Raw genomic sequence first — 19,720 nt, 5'->3', positions numbered from 1 at the left:
AGGAGGAACCTAACAAACTACTGAGGAGGAACCTAACAACCTACTGAGGAGGAACCTAACAACCTACTGAGGAGGAACCTAACAAACTACTGAGGATGAACCTAACAACCTACTGAGGATGAACCTAACAACCTACCTAACAACCTACTGAGGAACCTAACAACCTACTGGAGGACGACCTAACAACCTACTGAGGAGGAACCTAACAACCTACTGAGGAGGAACCTAACAACCTACTGAGGAGGAACCTAACAACCTACTGAGGAGGAACCTAACAACCTACTGAGGAGGAACCTAACAACCTACTGAGGATGAACCTAACAACCTACTGAGGAGGACCTAACAACCTACTGAGGAGGAACCTAACAACCTACTGAGGAGGAACCTAACAACCTACTGAGGATGAACCTAACAACCTACTGAGGATGAACCTAACAACCTACTAGGGAGGAACCTAACAACCTACTGAGGAGGAACCTAACAACCTACTGAGGAGGAACCTAACAACCTACTGAGGAGGAACCTGACAACCTACTGAGGATGAACCTAACAACCTACTGAGGATGAACCTAACAACCTACTGAGGAGGAACCTAACAACCTACTGAGGAGGAACCTAACAACCTACTGAGGAGGAACCTAACAACCTATTGAGGAGGAACCCAACAACCTACTGAGGATGAACCTAACAACCTACTAGGGAGGAACCTAACAACCTACTGAGGAGGAACTTAACAACCTTCTGAGGAGGAACCTAACAACCTACTGAGGAGGAACCTAACAACCTACTGAGGAGGAACCTAACAACCTACTGAGGATGAACCTAACAACCTACTGAGGAGGAACCTAACAACCTACTGAGGAGGAACCTAACAACCTACTGAGGAGGAACCTAACAACCTACTGAGGAGGAACCTAACAACCTACTGAGGAGGAACCTAACAACCTACTGAGGAGGAACCTAACAACCTACTGAGGAGGAACCTAACAACCTACTAGGGAGGAACCTGACAACCTACTAGGGAGGAACCTAACAACCTACTAGGGAGGAACCTAACAACCTACTGAGGATTAACCTAACAACCTACTGAGGATGAACCTAACAACCTACTGAGGATGAACCTAACAACCTACTGAGGAGGAACCTAACAACCTACTGAGGATGAACCTAACAACCTACTGAGGAGGAACCTAACAACCTACTGAGGAGGAACCTAACAACCTACTGAGGAGGAACCTAACAACCTACTCAGGAGGAACCTAACAACCTACTGAGGAGGAACCTAACAACCTACCTAACAACCTACTGAGGATGAACCTAACAACCTACTGAGGAGGAACCTAAAAAACTACTGAGGAGGAACCTAACAACCTACTGAGGAGGAACCTAACAACCTACTGAGGAGGAACCTAACAAACTACTGAGGATGAACCTAACAACCTACTGAGGATGAACCTAACAACCTACCTAACAACCTACTGAGGAACCTAACAACCTACTGGAGGACGACCTAACAACCTACTGAGGAGGAACCTAACAACCTACTGAGGAGGAACCTAACAACCTACTGAGGAGGAACCTAACAACCTACTGAGGAGGAACCTAACAACCTACTGAGGAGGAACCTAACAACCTACTGAGGATGAACCTAACAACCTACTGAGGAGGACCTAACAACCTACTGAGGAGGAACCTAACAACCTACTGAGGAGGAACCTAACAACCTACTGAGGATGAACCTAACAACCTACTGAGGATGAACCTAACAACCTACTAGGGAGGAACCTAACAACCTACTGAGGAGGAACCTAACAACCTACTGAGGAGGAACCTAACAACCTACTGAGGAGGAACCTAACAACCTACTGAGGAGGAACCTGACAACCTACTGAGGATGAACCTAACAACCTACTGAGGATGAACCTAACAACCTACTGAGGAGGAACCTAACAACCTACTGAGGAGGAACCTAACAACCTACTGAGGAGGAACCTAACAACCTATTGAGGAGGAACCCAACAACCTACTGAGGATGAACCTAACAACCTACTAGGGAGGAACCTAACAACCTACTGAGGAGGAACTTAACAACCTACTGAGGAGGAACCTAACACCCTACTGAGGAGGAACCTAACAAACTACTGAGGAGGACCTAACAACCTACTGAGGACGAACCTAACAACCTACTGAGGAGGAACCTAACAACCTACTGAGGAGGAACCTAACAACCTACTGAGGATGAACCTAACAACCTACCTAACAACCTACTGAGGATGAAACTAACAACCTACTGTGGAGGACCTAACAACCTACTGTGGAGGAACCTAACAACCTACTGAGGAGGAACCTAACAACCTACTGAGGATGAACCTAACAACCTACTGAGGAGGAACCTAACAACCTACTGAGGATGAACCTAACAACCTACTGAGGATGAACCTAACAACCTACTGAGGATGAACCTAACAACATACTGAGGATGAACATAACAACCTACTGAGGATGAACCTAACAACCTACCTAACAACCTACTGAGGATGAACCTAACAACCTACCTAACAACCTACTGAGGAGGAACCTAACAACCTACCCACGCTCTCATGAGGACGAACCTAACAACCTACTGAGGATGAACCTAACAACCTACTGAGGAGGAACCTAACAACCTACTGAGGATGAACCTAACAACCTACCTAACAACCTACTGAGGATGAACAAAACAACCTACTGAGGAGGACCTAACAACCTACTGAGGAGGAACCTAACAACCTACTGAGGAGGAACCTAACAACCTACTGAGGAGGAACCTAACAACCTACTGAGGAGGAACCTAACAACCTACTGAGGAGGAACCTAACAACCTACTGAGGAGGAACCTAACAACCTACTGAGGAGGAACCTAACAACCTACTGAGGAGGAACCTAACAACCTACTGAGGATGAACCTAACAACCTACTGAGGATGAACCTAACAACCTACTGAGGAGGAACCTAACAACCTACTGAGGAGGAACCTAACAATCTACTGGGGATGAACCTAACAACGTACTGAGGAGGAACCTAACAACCTACTGAGGAGGAACCTTACAACCTACTGAGGATGAACCTAACAACCTACTGAGGATGAACCTAACAACCTACTGAGGAGGAACCTAACACCCTACTGAGGAGGAACCTAACAACCTACTGAGGAGGAACCTAACAACCTACTGAGGAGGAACCTGACAACCTACTGAGGAGGAACCTGACAACCTACTGAGGAGGAACCTAACAACCTACTGAGGAGGAACCTAACAACCTACTGAGGAGGAACCTAACAACCTACTGAGGAGGAACCTAACAACCTACTGAGGAGGAACCTAACAACCTACTGAGGAGGAACCTAACAACCTACTGAGGAGGACCTAACAACCTACTGAGGAGGAACCTAACAACCTACTGAGGAGGAACCTAACAACCTACTGAGGAGGAACCTAACAACCTACTGAGGATGAACCTAACAACCTACCTAACAACCTACTGAGGAGGAACCTAACAAACTACTGAGGAGGACCTAACAACCTACTGAGGAGGAACCTAACAACCTACTGAGGAGGAACCTAACAACCTACTGAGGAGGAACCTAACAACCTACTGAGGATGAACCTAACAACCTACCTAACAACCTACTGAGGATGAAACTAACAACCTACTGTGGAGGACCTAACAACCTACTGAGGAGGAACCTAACAACCTACTGAGGATGAACCTAACAACCTACTGAGGAGGAACCTAACAACCTACTGAGGATGAACCTAACAACCTACTGAGGATGAACCTAACAACCTACTGAGGATGAACCTAACAACCTACTGAGGATGAACCTAACAACGTACTGAGGAGGAACCTAACAACCTACTGAGGAGGAACCTTACAACCTACTGCGGATGAACCTAACAACCTACTGAGGATGAACCTAACAACCTACTGAGGAGGAACCTAACACCCTACTGAGGAGGAACCTAACAACCTACTGAGGAGGAACCTAACAACCTACTGAGGAGGAACCTGACAACCTACTGAGGATGAACCTGACAACCTACTGAGGAGGAACCTAACAACCTACTGAGGAGGAACCTAACAACCTACTGAGGAGGAACCTAACAATCTACTGAGGAGGAACCTAACAACCTACTGAGGAGGAACCTAACAACCTACTGAGGAGGAACCTAACAACCTACTGAGGAGGACCTAACAACCTACTGAGGAGGAACCTAACAACCTACTGAGGAGGAACCTAACAACCTACTGAGGAGGAACCTAACAACCTACTGAGGATGAACCTAACAACCTACCTAACAACCTACTGAGGAGGAACCTAACAAACTACTGAGGAGGACCTAACAACCTACTGAGGAGGAACCTAACAACCTACTGAGGAGGAACCTAACAACCTACTGAGGAGGAACCTAACAACCTACTGAGGATGAACCTAACAACCTACCTAACAACCTACTGAGGATGAAACTAACAACCTACTGTGGAGGACCTAACAACCTACTGAGGAGGAACCTAACAACCTACTGAGGATGAACCTAACAACCTACTGAGGAGGAACCTAACAACCTACTGAGGAGGAACCTAACAATCTACTGAGGAGGAACCTAACAACCTACTGAGGAGGAACCTAACAACCTACTGAGGAGGAACCTAACAACCTACTGAGGAGGAACCTAACAACCTACTGAGGAGGAACCTAACAACCTACTGAGGAGGAACCTAACAACCTACTGAGGAGGAACCTAACAACCTACTGAGGAGGAACCTAACAACCTACTGAGGATGAACCTAACAACCTACCTAACAACCTACTGAGGAGGAACCTAACAAACTACTGAGGAGGACCTAACAACCTACTGAGGAGGAACCTAACAACCTACTGAGGAGGAACCTAACAACCTACTGAGGAGGAACCTAACAACCTACTGAGGAGGAACCTAACAACCTACTGAGGATGAACCTAACAACCTACCTAACAACCTACTGAGGATGAACCTAACAACCTACTGTGGAGGACCTAACACCCTACTGAGGAGGAACCTAACAACCTACTGAGGAGGAACCTAACAACCTACTGAGGAGGAACCTGACAACCTACTGAGGAGGAACCTGACAACCTACTGAGGAGGAACCTAACAACCTACTGAGGAGGAACCTAACAACCTACTGAGGAGGAACCTAACAACCTACTGAGGAGGAACCTAACAACCTACTGAGGAGGAACCTAACAACCTACTGAGGAGGAACCTAACAACCTACTGAGGAGGACCTAACAACCTACTGAGGAGGAACCTAACAACCTACTGAGGAGGAACCTAACAACCTACTGAGGAGGAACCTAACAACCTACTGAGGATGAACCTAACAACCTACCTAACAACCTACTGAGGAGGAACCTAACAAACTACTGAGGAGGACCTAACAACCTACTGAGGAGGAACCTAACAACCTACTGAGGAGGAACCTAACAACCTACTGAGGAGGAACCTAACAACCTACTGAGGATGAACCTAACAACCTACCTAACAACCTACTGAGGATGAAACTAACAACCTACTGTGGAGGACCTAACAACCTACTGAGGAGGAACCTAACAACCTACTGAGGATGAACCTAACAACCTACTGAGGAGGAACCTAACAACCTACTGAGGATGAACCTAACAACCTACTGAGGATGAACCTAACAACCTACTGAGGATGAACCTAACAACCTACTGAGGATGAACCTAACAACGTACTGAGGAGGAACCTAACAACCTACTGAGGAGGAACCTTACAACCTACTGCGGATGAACCTAACAACCTACTGAGGATGAACCTAACAACCTACTGAGGAGGAACCTAACACCCTACTGAGGAGGAACCTAACAACCTACTGAGGAGGAACCTAACAACCTACTGAGGAGGAACCTGACAACCTACTGAGGATGAACCTGACAACCTACTGAGGAGGAACCTAACAACCTACTGAGGAGGAACCTAACAACCTACTGAGGAGGAACCTAACAATCTACTGAGGAGGAACCTAACAACCTACTGAGGAGGAACCTAACAACCTACTGAGGAGGAACCTAACAACCTACTGAGGAGGACCTAACAACCTACTGAGGAGGAACCTAACAACCTACTGAGGAGGAACCTAACAACCTACTGAGGAGGAACCTAACAACCTACTGAGGATGAACCTAACAACCTACCTAACAACCTACTGAGGAGGAACCTAACAAACTACTGAGGAGGACCTAACAACCTACTGAGGAGGAACCTAACAACCTACTGAGGAGGAACCTAACAACCTACTGAGGAGGAACCTAACAACCTACTGAGGATGAACCTAACAACCTACCTAACAACCTACTGAGGATGAAACTAACAACCTACTGTGGAGGACCTAACAACCTACTGAGGAGGAACCTAACAACCTACTGAGGATGAACCTAACAACCTACTGAGGAGGAACCTAACAACCTACTGAGGAGGAACCTAACAATCTACTGAGGAGGAACCTAACAACCTACTGAGGAGGAACCTAACAACCTACTGAGGAGGAACCTAACAACCTACTGAGGAGGAACCTAACAACCTACTGAGGAGGAACCTAACAACCTACTGAGGAGGAACCTAACAACCTACTGAGGAGGAACCTAACAACCTACTGAGGAGGAACCTAACAACCTACTGAGGATGAACCTAACAACCTACCTAACAACCTACTGAGGAGGAACCTAACAAACTACTGAGGAGGACCTAACAACCTACTGAGGAGGAACCTAACAACCTACTGAGGAGGAACCTAACAACCTACTGAGGAGGAACCTAACAACCTACTGAGGAGGAACCTAACAACCTACTGAGGATGAACCTAACAACCTACCTAACAACCTACTGAGGATGAAACTAACAACCTACTGTGGAGGACCTAACAACCTACTGAGGAGGAACCTAACAACCTACTGAGGATGAACCTAACAACCTACTGAGGAGGAACCTAACAACCTACTGAGGATGAACCTAACAACCTACTGAGGATGAACCTAACAACCTACTGAGGATGAACCTAACAACCTACTGAGGATGAACATAACAACCTACTGAGGATGAACCTAACAACCTACCTAACAACCTACTGAGGATGAACCTAACAACCTACCTAACCACCTACTGAGGAGGAACCTAACAACCTACCCACGCTCTCATGAGGACGAACCTAACAACCTACTGAGGATGAACCTAACAACCTACTGAGGAGGAACCTAACAACCTACTGAGGATGAACCTAACAACCTACCTAACAACCTACTGAGGATGAACAAAACAACCTACTGAGGAGGAACCTAACAACCTACTGAGGAGGAACCTAACAACCTACTGAGGAGGAACCTAACAACCTACTGAGGAGGAACCTAACAACCTACTGAGGAGGAACCTAACAACCTACTGAGGAGGAACCTAACAACCTACTGAGGAGGAACCTAACAACCTACTGAGGATGAACCTAACAACCTACTGAGGATGAACCTAACAACCTACTGAGGAGGAACCTAACAACCTACTGAGGAGGAACCTAACAATCTACTGGGGATGAACCTAACAACGTACTGAGGAGGAACCTAACAACCTACTGAGGAGGAACCTTACAACCTACTGAGGATGAACCTAACAACCTACTGAGGATGAACCTAACAACCTACTGAGGATGAACCTAACAACCTACTGAGGAGGAACCTAACACCCTACTGAGGAGGAACCTAACAACCTACTGAGGATGAACCTAACAACCTACTGAGGAGGAACCTAACAACCTACTGAGGATGAACCTAACAACCTACTAGGGAGGAACCTAACAACCTACTAGGGAGGAACCTAACAACCTACTAGGGAGGAACCTAACAACCTACTAGGGAGGAACCTAACAACCTACTGAGGAGGAACCTAACAACCTACTGAGGAGGAACCTAACAACCTACTGAGGAGGAACCTAACAACCTACTGAGGATGAACCTAACAACCTACCTAACAACCTACTGAGGAGGACCTAACAACCTACTGAGGAGGAACCTAACAACCTACTGGGGATGAACCTAACAACCTACTGAGGATGAACCTAACAACCTACTAGGGAGGAACCTAACAACCTACTAGGGAGGAACCTAACAACCTACTGAGGAGGAACCTAACAACCTACTGAGGAGGAACCTAACAACCTACTGAGGAGGAACCTAACAACCTACTGAGGAGGAACCTAACAACCTACTGAGGATGAACCTAACAACCTACTGAGGATGAACCTAACAACCTACTGGGGATGAACCTAACAACCTACTGGGGATGAACCTAACAACCTACTGAGGATGAACCTAACAATCTACTGAGGATGAACCTAACAACCTACCCACGCTCTCATGAGGACAAACCTAACAACCTACCGAGGAGGAACCTAACAACCTACTGAGGATGAACCTAACAATCTACTGAGGATGAACCTAACAACCTACCCACGCTCTCATGAGGACAAACCTAACAACCTACCGAGGAGGAACCTAACAACCTACTGAGGATGAACCTAACAACCTACTGAGGAGGAACCTAACAACCTACTGAGGAGGAACCTAACAACCTACTGAGGAGGAACCTAACAACCTACTGAGGAGGAACCTAACAACCTACTGAGGAGGAACCTAACAACCTACTGAGGAGGAACCTAACAACCTACTGAGGATGAACCTAACAACCTACTGAGGAGGAACCTAACAACCTACTGAGGAGGAACCTAACAACCTACTGAGGAAGAACCTAACAACCGACTGAGGAGGAACCTAACAACCTACTGAGGATGAACCTAACAACCTACTGAGGAGGAACCTAACAACCTACTGAGGAGGAACCTAACAACCTACTGAGGAGGAACCTAACAACCTACTGAGGAGGAACCTAACAACCTACTGAGGAGGAACCTAACAACCTACTGAGGATGAACCTAACAACCTACTGAGGAGGAACCTAACAACCTACTAGGGAGGAACCTGACAACCTACTAGGGAGGAACCTAACAACCTACTAGGGAGGAACCTAACAACCTACTGAGGATTAACCTAACAAACTACTGAGGATGAACCTAACAACCTACTGAGGATGAACCTAACAACCTACTGAGGAGGAACCTAACAACCTACTGAGGATGAACCTAACAACCTACTGAGGAGGAACCTAACAACCTACTGAGGAGGAACCTAACAACCTACTGAGGATGAACCTAACAACCTACTCAGGAGGAACCTAACAACCTACTGAGGAGGAACCTAACAACCTACCTAACAACCTACTGAGGATGAACCTAACAACCTACTGAGGAGGAACCTAACAAACTACTGAGGAGGAACCTAACAACCTACTGAGGAGGAACCTAACAACCTACTGAGGAGGAACCTAACAAACTACTGAGGATGAACCTAACAACCTACTGAGGATGAACCTAACAACCTACCTAACAACCTACTGAGGAGGAACCTAACAACCTACTGGAGGACGACCTAACAACCTACTGAGGAGGAACCTAACAACCTACTGAGGAGGAACCTAACAACCTACTGAGGAGGAACCTAACAACCTACTGAGGAGGAACCTAACAACCTACTGAGGAGGAACCTAACAACCTACTGAGGAGGAACCTAACAACCTACTGAGGAGGAACCTAACAACCTACTGAGGATGAACCTAACAACCTACTGAGGAGGAACCTAACAACCTACTGAGGATGAACCTAACAACCTACTAGGGAGGAACCTAACAACCTACTGAGGAGGAACCTAACAACCTACTGAGGAGGAACCTAACAACCTACTGAGGAGGAACCTAACAACCTACTGAGGAGGAACCTGACAACCTACTGAGGATGAACCTAACAACCTACTGAGGATGAACCTAACAACCTACTGAGGAGGAACCTAACAACCTACTGAGGAGGAACCTAACAACCTACTGAGGAGGAACCTAACAACCTATTGAGGAGGAACCCAACAACCTACTGAGGATGAACCTAACAACCTACTAGGGAGGAACCTAACAACCTACTGAGGAGGAACTTAACAACCTTCTGAGGAGGAACCTAACAACCTACTGAGGAGGAACCTAACAACCTACTGAGGAGGAACCTAACAACCTACTGAGGAGGAACCTAACAACCTACTGAGGAGGACCTAACAAACTACTGAGGAGGACCTAACAAACTACTGAGGAGGACCTAACAAACTACTGAGGAGGACCTAACAAACTACTGAGGAGGAACCTAACAACCTACTGAGGAGGAACCTAACAACCTACTGAGGATGAACCTAACAACCTACTGAGGATGAACCTAACAACCTACTGAGGAGGAACCTAACAACCTACTGAGGAGGAACCTAACAACCTACTGAGGAGGAACCTAACAACCTACTGAGGAGGAACCTAACAACCTACTGAGGAGGAACCTAACAACCTACTGAGGATGAACCTAACAACCTACTGAGGAGGAACCTAACAACCTACTAGGGAGGAACCTGACAACCTACTAGGGAGGAACCTAACAAACCTACTAGGGAGGAACCTAACAACCTACTGAGGATTAACCTAACAACCTACTGAGGATGAACCTAACAACCTACTGAGGATGAACCTAACAACCTACTGAGGAGGAACCTAACAACCTACTGAGGATGAACCTAACAACCTACTGAGGAGGAACCTAACAACCTACTGAGGAGGAACCTAACAACCTACTGAGGAGGAACCTAACAACCTACTCAGGAGGAACCTAACAACCTACTGAGGAGGAACCTAACAACCTACCTAACAACCTACTGAGGATGAACCTAACAACCTACTGAGGAGGAACCTAACAAACTACTGAGGAGGAACCTAACAACCTACTGAGGAGGAACCTAACAACCTACTGAGGAGGAACCTAACAAACTACTGAGGATGAACCTAACAACCTACTGAGGATGAACCTAACAACCTACCTAACAACCTACTGAGGAACCTAACAACCTACTGGAGGACGACCTAACAACCTACTGAGGAGGAACCTAACAACCTACTGAGGAGGAACCTAACAACCTACTGAGGAGGAACCTAACAACCTACTGAGGAGGAACCTAACAACCTACTGAGGAGGAACCTAACAACCTACTGAGGAGGAACCTAACAACCTACTGAGGAGGAACCTAACAACCTACTGAGGATGAACCTAACAACCTACTGAGGAGGACCTAACAACCTACTGAGGAGGAACCTAACAACCTACTGAGGAGGAACCTAACAACCTACTGAGGATGAACCTAACAACCTACTGAGGATGAACCTAACAACCTACTAGGGAGGAACCTAACAACCTACTGAGGAGGAACCTAACAACCTACTGAGGAGGAACCTAACAACCTACTGAGGAGGAACCTAACAACCTACTGAGGATGAACCTAACAACCTACTGAGGAGGAACCTAACAACCTACTGAGGAGGAACCTAACAACCTACTGAGGAGGAACCTAACAACCTACTGAGGAGGAACCTAACAACCTACTGAGGAGGAACCTAACAACCTACTGAGGATGAACCTAACAACCTACTGAGGAGGAACCTAACAACCTACTAGGGAGGAACCTGACAACCTACTAGGGAGGAACCTAACAACCTACTAGGGAGGAACCTAACAACCTACTGAGGATTAACCTAACAACCTACTGAGGATGAACCTAACAACCTACTGAGGATGAACCTAACAACCTACTGAGGAGGAACCTAACAACCTACTGAGGAGGAACCTAACAACCTACTGAGGATGAACCTAACAACCTACTGAGGAGGAACCTAACAACCTACTCAGGAGGAACCTAACAACCTACTCAGGAGGAACCTAACAACCTACTGAGGAGGAACCTAACAACCTACCTAACAACCTACTGAGGATGAACCTAACAACCTACTGAGGAGGAACCTAACAAACTACTGAGGAGGAACCTAACAACCTACTGAGGAGGAACCTAACAAACTACTGAGGATGAACCTAACAACCTACTGAGGATGAACCTAACAACCTACCTAACAACCTACTGAGGAGGAACCTAACAACCTACTGGAGGACGACCTAACAACCTACTGAGGAGGAACCTAACAACCTACTGAGGAGGAACCTAACAACCTACTGAGGAGGAACCTAACAACCTACTGAGGAGGAACCTAACAACCTACTGAGGAGGAACCTAACAACCTACTGAGGAGGACCTAACAACCTACTGAGGAGGAACCTAACAACCTACTGAGGAGGAACCTAACAACCTACTGAGGATGAACCTAACAACCTACTAGGGAGGAACCTAACAACCTACTAGGGAGGAACCTAACAACCTACTGAGGAGGAACCTAACAACCTACTGAGGAGGAACCTAACAACCTACTGAGGAGGAACCTGACAACCTACTGAGGATGAACCTAACAACCTACTGAGGATGAACCTAACAACCTACTGAGGAGGAACCTAACAACCTACTGAAGAGGAACCTAACAACCTACTGAGGAGCAACCTAACAACCTATTGAGGAGGAACCCAACAACCTACTGAGGATGAACCTAACAACCTACTAGGGAGGAACCTAACAACCTACTGAGGAGGAACTTAACAACCTTCTGAGGAGGAACCTAACAACCTACTGAGGAGGAACCTAACAACCTACTGAGGAGGAACCTAACAACCTACTGAGGAGGAACCTAACAAACTACTGAGGAGGACCTAACAAACTACTGAGGAGGACCTAACAAACTACTGAGGAGGACCTAACAAACTACTGAGGAGGAACCTAACAACCTACTGAGGAGGAACCTAACAACCTACTGAGGATGAACCTAACAACCTACTGAGGAGGAACCTAACAACCTACTGAGGAGGAACCTAACAACCTACTGAGGAGGAACCTAACAACCTACTGAGGAGGAACCTAACAACCTACTGAGGAGGAACCTAACAACCTACTGAGGAGGAACCTAACAACCTACTGAGGATGAACCTAACAACCTACTGAGGAGGAACCTAACAACCTACTGAGGAGGAACCTAACAACCTACTAGGGAGGAACCTGACAACCTACTAGGGAGGAACCTAACAACCTACTAGGGAGGAACCTAACAACCTACTGAGGATTAACCTAACAACCTACTGAGGATGAACCTAACAACCTACTGAGGATGAACCTAACAACCTACCGAGGAGGAACCTAACAACCTACCGAGGATGAACCTAACAACCTACTGAGGAGGAACCTAACAACCTACTGAGGAGGAACCTAACAACCTACTCAGGAGGAACCTAACAACCTACTGAGGAGGAACCTAACAACCTACTGAGGAGGAACCTAACAACCTACCTAACAACCTACTGAGGATGAACCTAACAACCTACTGAGGAGGAACCTAACAAACTACTGAGGAGGAACCTAACAACCTACTGAGGAGGAACCTAACAACCTACTGAGGAGGAACCTAACAAACTACTGAGGATGAACCAAACAACCTACTGAGGATGAACCTAACAACCTACCTAACAACCTACTGAGGAACCTAACAACCTACTGGAGGACGACCTAACAACCTACTGAGGAGGAACCTAACAACCTACTGAGGAGGAACCTAACAACCTACTGAGGAGGAACCTAACAACCTACTGAGGAGGAACCTAACAACCTACTGAGGAGGAACCTAACAACCTACTGAGGATGAACCTAACAACCTACTGAGGAGGACCTAACAACCTACTGAGGAGGAACCTAACAACCTACTGAGGAGGAACCTAACAACCTACTGAGGATGAACCTAACAACCTACTGAGGATGAACCTAACAACCTACTAGGGAGGAACCTAACAACCTACTGAGGAGGAACCTAACAACCTACTGAGGAGGAACCTGACAACCTACTGAGGATGAACCTAACAACCTACTGAGGATGAACCTAACAACCTACTGAGGAGGAACCTAACAACCTACTGAGGAGGAACCTAACAACCTACTGAGGAGGAACCTAACAACCTATTGAGGAGGAACCCAACAACCTACTGAGGATGAACCTAACAACCTACTAGGGAGGAACCTAACAACCTACTGAGGAGGAACTTAACAACCTTCTGAGGAGGAACCTAACAACCTACTGAGGAGGAACCTAACAACCTACTGAGGAGGAACCTAACAACCTACTGAGGATGAACCTAACAACCTACTGAGGAGGAACCTAACAACCTACTGAGGAGGAACCTAACAACCTACTGAGGAGGAACCTAACAACCTACTGAGGAGGAACCTAACAACCTACTGAGGAGGAACCTAACAACCTACTGAGGAGGAACCTAACAACCTACTGAGGAGGAACCTAACAACCTACTAGGGAGGAACCTGACAACCTACTAGGGAGGAACCTAACAACCTACTAGGGAGGAACCTAACAACCTACTGAGGATTAACCTAACAACCTACTGAGGATGAACCTAACAACCTACTGAGGATGAACCTAACAACCTACTGAGGAGGAACCTAACAACCTACTGAGGATGAACCTAACAACCTACTGAGGAGGAACCTAACAACCTACTGAGGAGGAACCTAACAACCTACTGAGGAGGAACCTAACAATCTACTGAGGAGGAACCTAACAACCTACTGAGGATGACCCTAACAACCTACTGAGGAGGAACCTAACAACCTACCTAACAACCTACTGAGGATGAACCTAACAACCTACTGAGGAGGAACCTAAAAAACTACTGAGGAGGAACCTAACAACCTACTGAGGAGGAACCTAACAACCTACTGAGGAGGAACCTAACAAACTACTGAGGATGAACCTAACAACCTACTGAGGATGAACCTAACAACCTACCTAACAACCTACTGAGGAACCTAACAACCTACTGGAGGACGACCTAACAACCTACTGAGGAGGAACCTAACAACCTACTGAGGAGGAACCTAACAACCTACTGAGGAGGAACCTAACAACCTACTGAGGAGGAACCTAACAACCTACTGAGGAGGAACCTAACAACCTACTGAGGATGAACCTAACAACCTACTGAGGAGGACCTAACAACCTACTGAGGAGGAACCTAACAACCTACTGAGGAGGAACCTAACAACCTACTGAGGATGAACCTAACAACCTACTGAGGATGAACCTAACAACCTACTAGGGAGGAACCTAACAACCTACTGAGGAGGAACCTAACAACCTACTGAGGAGGAACCTAACAACCTACTGAGGAGGAACCTAACAACCTACTGAGGAGGAACCTGACAACCTACTGAGGATGAACCTAACAACCTACTGAGGATGAACCTAACAACCTACTGAGGAGGAACCTAACAACCTACTGAGGAAGAACCTAACAACCTACTGAGGAGGAACCTAACAACCTATTGAGGAGGAACCCAACAACCTACTGAGGATGAACCTAACAACCTACTAGGGAGGAACCTAACAACCTACTGAGGAGGAACTTAACAACCTTCTGAGGAGGAACCTAACAACCTACTGAGGAGGAACCTAACAACCTACTGAGGAGGAACCTAACAACCTACTGAGGAGGAACCTAACAACCTACTGAGGAGGACCTAACAAACTACTGAGGAGGACCTAACAAACTACTGAGGAGGACCTAACAAACTACTGAGGAGGACCTAACAAACTACTGAGGAGGACCTAACAAACTACTGAGGAGGAACCTAACAACCTACTGAGGAGGAACCTAACAACCTACTGAGGATGAACCTAACAACCTACTGAGGAGGACCTAACAACCTACTGAGGAGGACCTAACAACCTACTGAGGAGGAACCTAACAACCTACTGAGGAGGAACCTAACAACCTACTGAGGAGGAACCTAACAACCTACTGAGGAGGAACCTAACAACCTACTGAGGATGAACCTAACAACCTACTGAGGATGAACCTAACAACCTACTGAGGAGGACCCTAACAACCTACTGAGGAGGAACCTAACAACCTACCCACAAACTACTGAGGACCTAACAACCTACCCACAAACTTGACCTTCCAAACGCGGTGAGGCAGCAGCAGGCTGTCTGGGCTGAAGGAGCTCATTTTGGCACACATCTGACCAAACACTGACTTGGTCCCGTCTGGACCCGCCAAACCTCCTTTACTACGAGACCGCTTGACCTGGAGGGGAGAGGGAGAGGAGGAGAGGAGAGGAGAGGAGAGGGAGAGGAAGGGGGGAGGAGAGGAGGGGGAGAGGAAGGAGAGAGGGAGAGGGGGAGAGGAGAGGGAGGGGGATTGGAGAGGAGGAGAGGAGAGGGAGAGGAGGGGGAGAGGAGAGGAGGGGGAGAGGAAGGGGAGAGGGAGAGGGAGAGGAAGGGGAGAGGAGGAGAGGAGGAGAGGAAGGGGAGAGGGAGAGGGAGAGGAAGGGGAAGGGGAGAGGGAGAGGAAGGGGAGAGGGAGAGGAAGGGGAGAGGGAGAGGAAGGGGAGAGGGAGAGGAAGGGGAGAGGAGGAGAGGAAGGGGAGAGGAGGAGAGGAAGGGGAGAGGAGGAGAGGAAGGGGAGAGGAGGAGAGGAAGGGGAGAGGAGGAGAGGAAGGGGAGAGGAGAGGAAGGGGAGAGAAGAGGAAGGGGAGAGAAGAGGAAGGGGAGAGAAGAGGAAGGGGAGAGAAGAGGAAGGGGAGAGAAGAGGAAGGGGAGAGAAGAGGAAGGGGACAGGAGAGGAAGGGGAGAGGAGAGGAAGGGGAGAGGAGAGGAAGGGGAGAGGAGAGGAAGGGGAGAGGAGAGGAAGGGGAGAGGAGAGGAAGGGGAGAGGAGAGGAAGGGGAGAGGAGAGGAAGGGGAGAGAAGAGGAAGGGGAGAGGAGAGGAAGGGGAGAGGAGAGGAAGGGGAGAGGAGAGGAAGGGGAGAGGAGAGGAAGGGGAGAGAAGAGGAAGGGGAGAGAAGAGGAAGGGGAGAGAAGAGGAAGGGGAGAGAAGAGGAAGGGGAGAGAAGAGGAAGGGGAGAGGAGAGGAAGGGGAGAGAAGAGGAAGGGGAGAGGAAGGGGAGAGGAGAGGAAGGGGAGAGGAGAGGAAGGGGAGAGGGAGAGGAAGGGGAGAGGAGAGGAAGGGGAGAGGAGAGGAAGGGGAGAGAAGAGGAAGGGGAGAGGAGAGGAAGGGGAGAGAAGAGGAAGGGGAGAGGAGAGGAAGGGGAGAGGAGAGGAAGGGGAGAGAAGAGGAAGGGGAGAGAAGAGGAAGGGGAGAGGGAGAGGAAGGGGAGAGGAGAGGAAGGGGAGAGGAGAGGAAGGGGAGAGGAGAGGAAGGGGAGAGGAAGGGGAGAGGAGAGGAAGGGGAGAGGAGAGGAAGGGGAGAGGAGAGGAAGGGGAGAGAAGAGGAAGGGGAGAGGAGAGGAAGGGGAGAGGAGAGGAAGGGGAGAGAAGAGGAAGGGGAGAGAAGAGGAAGGGGAGAGGGAGAGGAAGGGGAGAGGAGAGGAAGGGGAGAGGAGAGGAAGGGGAGAGGAGAGGAAGGGGAGAGGAAGGGGAGAGGAGAGGAAGGGGAGAGGAGAGGAAGGGGAGAGGGAGAGGAAGTGGAGAGGGAGAGGAAGGGGAGAGGAGGAGAGGAAGGGGAGAGAAGAGGAAGGGGAGAGGAGAGGAAGGGGAGAGGAGAGGAAGGGGAGAGAAGAGGAAGGGGAGAGGAGAGGAAGGGGAGAGGAGAGGAAGGGGAGAGGAGAGGAAGGGGAGAGAAGAGGAAGGGGAGAGGGAGAGGAAGGGGAGAGAAGAGGAAGGGGAGAGGGAGAGGAAGTGGAGAGGGAGAGGAAGGGGAGAGGAGGGTAGAGGAGGAGAGGAAGGGGAGAGAAGAGGAAGGGGAGAGAAGAGGAAGGGGAGAGGGAGAGGAAGTGGAGAGGGAGAGGAAGGGGAGAGAAGAGGAAGGGGAGAGAAGAGGAAGGGGAGAGAAGAGGAAGGGGAGAGGAGAGGAAGGGGAGAGGGAGAGGAAGGGGAGAGAAGAGGAAGGGGAGAGAAGAGGAAGGGGAGAGGAGAGGAAGGGGAGAGAAGAGGAAGGGGAGAGAAGAGGAAGGGGAGAGAAGAGGAAGGGGAGAGAAGAGGAAGGGGAGAGAAGAGGAAGGGGAGAGAAGAGGAAGGGGAGAGAAGAGGAAGGGGAGAGAAGAGGAAGGGGAGAGAAGAGGAAGGGGAGAGAAGAGGAAGGGGAGAGAAGAGGAAGGGGAGAGGAGAGGAAGGGGAGAGAAGAGGAAGGGGAGAGAAGAGGAAGGGGAGAGGGAGAGGAAGGGGAGAGGAGGGTAGAGGAGGAGAGGAAGGGGAGAGGAGGAGAGGAAGGGGAGAGGGAGAGGAAGGGGAGAGAAGAGGAAGGGGAGAGGAGAGGAAGGGGAGAGGAGAGGAAGGGGAGAGAAGAGGAAGGGGAGAGAAGAGGAAGGGGAGAGAAGAGGAAGGGGAGAGGAAGGGGAGAGAAGAGGAAGGGGAGAGGAGAGGAAGGGGAGAGAAGAGGAAGGGGAGAGGGAGAGGAAGGGGAGAGGGAGAGGGAGAGGAAGGGGAGAGGGAGAGGAAGGGGAGAGGGAGAGGAGAGGAAGGGGAGAGGGAGAGGAAGGGGAGAGGAAGGGGAGAGGAGAGGAAGGGGAGAGGGAGAGGAAGGGGAGAGGGAGAGGAAGTGGAGAGAAGAGGAAGGGGAGAGGAGAGGAAGGGGAGAGAAGAGGAAGGGGAGAGAAGAGGAAGGGGAGAGAAGAGGAAGGGGAGAGGAGAGGAAGGGGAGAGGAGAGGAAGGGGAGAGGAGAGGAAGGGGAGAGGAGAGGAAGGGGAGAGGGAGAGGAAGGGGAGAGGAGAGGAAGGGGAGAGGGAGAGGAAGGGGAGAGGGAGAGGAAGTGGAGAGAAGAGGAAGGGGAGAGGAGAGGAAGGGGAGAGAAGAGGAAGGGGAGAGAAGAGGAAGGGGAGAGGAGAGGAAGGGGAGAGGAGAGGAAGGGGAGAGAAGAGGAAGGGGAGAGGAGAGGAAGTGGAGAGAAGAGGAAGGGGAGAGGAGAGGAAGGGGAGAGGAGAGGAAGGGGAGAGGAGAGGAAGGGGAGAGAAGAGGAAGGGGAGAGAAGAGGAAGGGGAGAGAAGAGGAAGGGGAGAGGAGAGGAAGGGGAGAGGGAGAGGAGGAGGAAGGGGAGAGGAGAGGAAGGGGAGAGGGAGAGGAAGGGGAGAGGAGAGGAAGGGGAGAGGGAGAGGAAGGGGAGAGGAGAGGAAGGGGAGAGGGAGAGGAAGGGGAGAGGGAGAGGAAGTGGAGAGAAGAGGAAGGGGAGAGGAGAGGAAGGGGAGAGAAGAGGAAGGGGAGAGGAGAGGAAGGGGAGAGAAGAGGAAGGGGAGAGGAGAGGAAGGGGAGAGGAGAGGAAGGGGAGAGGAGAGGAAGGGGAGAGAAGAGGAAGGGGAGAGAAGAGGAAGGGGAGAGAAGAGGAAGGGGAGAGGAGAGGAAGGGGAGAGGGAGAGGAGGAGGAAGGGGAGAGGGAAAGGAAGGGGAGAGGAAGGGGAGAGGGAGAGGAAGGGGAGAGGAAGGGGAGAGGAGAGGAAGGGGAGAGGAGAGGAAGGGGAGAGGGAGAGGAAGGGGAGAGAAGAGGAAGGGGAGAGAAGAGGAAGGGGAGAGAAGATGAAGGGGAGAGGGAGAGGAAGGGGAGAGAAGAGGAAGGGGAGAGGAGAGGAAGGGG

General features: G+C 49.1%; 1 protein-coding gene across 1 annotated transcript in view; it reads right to left on the bottom strand.

Moving 5' to 3' along the window:
* The window catches only part of herc2 (HECT and RLD domain containing E3 ubiquitin protein ligase 2), a 341,136-nt gene that overhangs the window by 37,393 nt on the left and 284,023 nt on the right, over positions 1–19,720 (bottom strand). The window contains exon 84 of the mRNA XM_055943959.1: positions 16,101–16,242. Within this exon, the coding sequence (XP_055799934.1) occupies positions 16,101–16,242 (142 nt within the window). The remainder of the gene's footprint in view (positions 1–16,100; positions 16,243–19,720) is intronic.

This window comes from Salvelinus fontinalis, chromosome 14 (genome assembly GCF_029448725.1).
Source record: "Salvelinus fontinalis isolate EN_2023a chromosome 14, ASM2944872v1, whole genome shotgun sequence".
In the NCBI taxonomy this organism is placed as follows: domain Eukaryota; kingdom Metazoa; phylum Chordata; class Actinopteri; order Salmoniformes; family Salmonidae; genus Salvelinus; species Salvelinus fontinalis.
The sequence above is the reverse complement of the archived record's forward strand: the minus strand, read 5'-3'. Positions and strand labels throughout refer to the sequence as shown.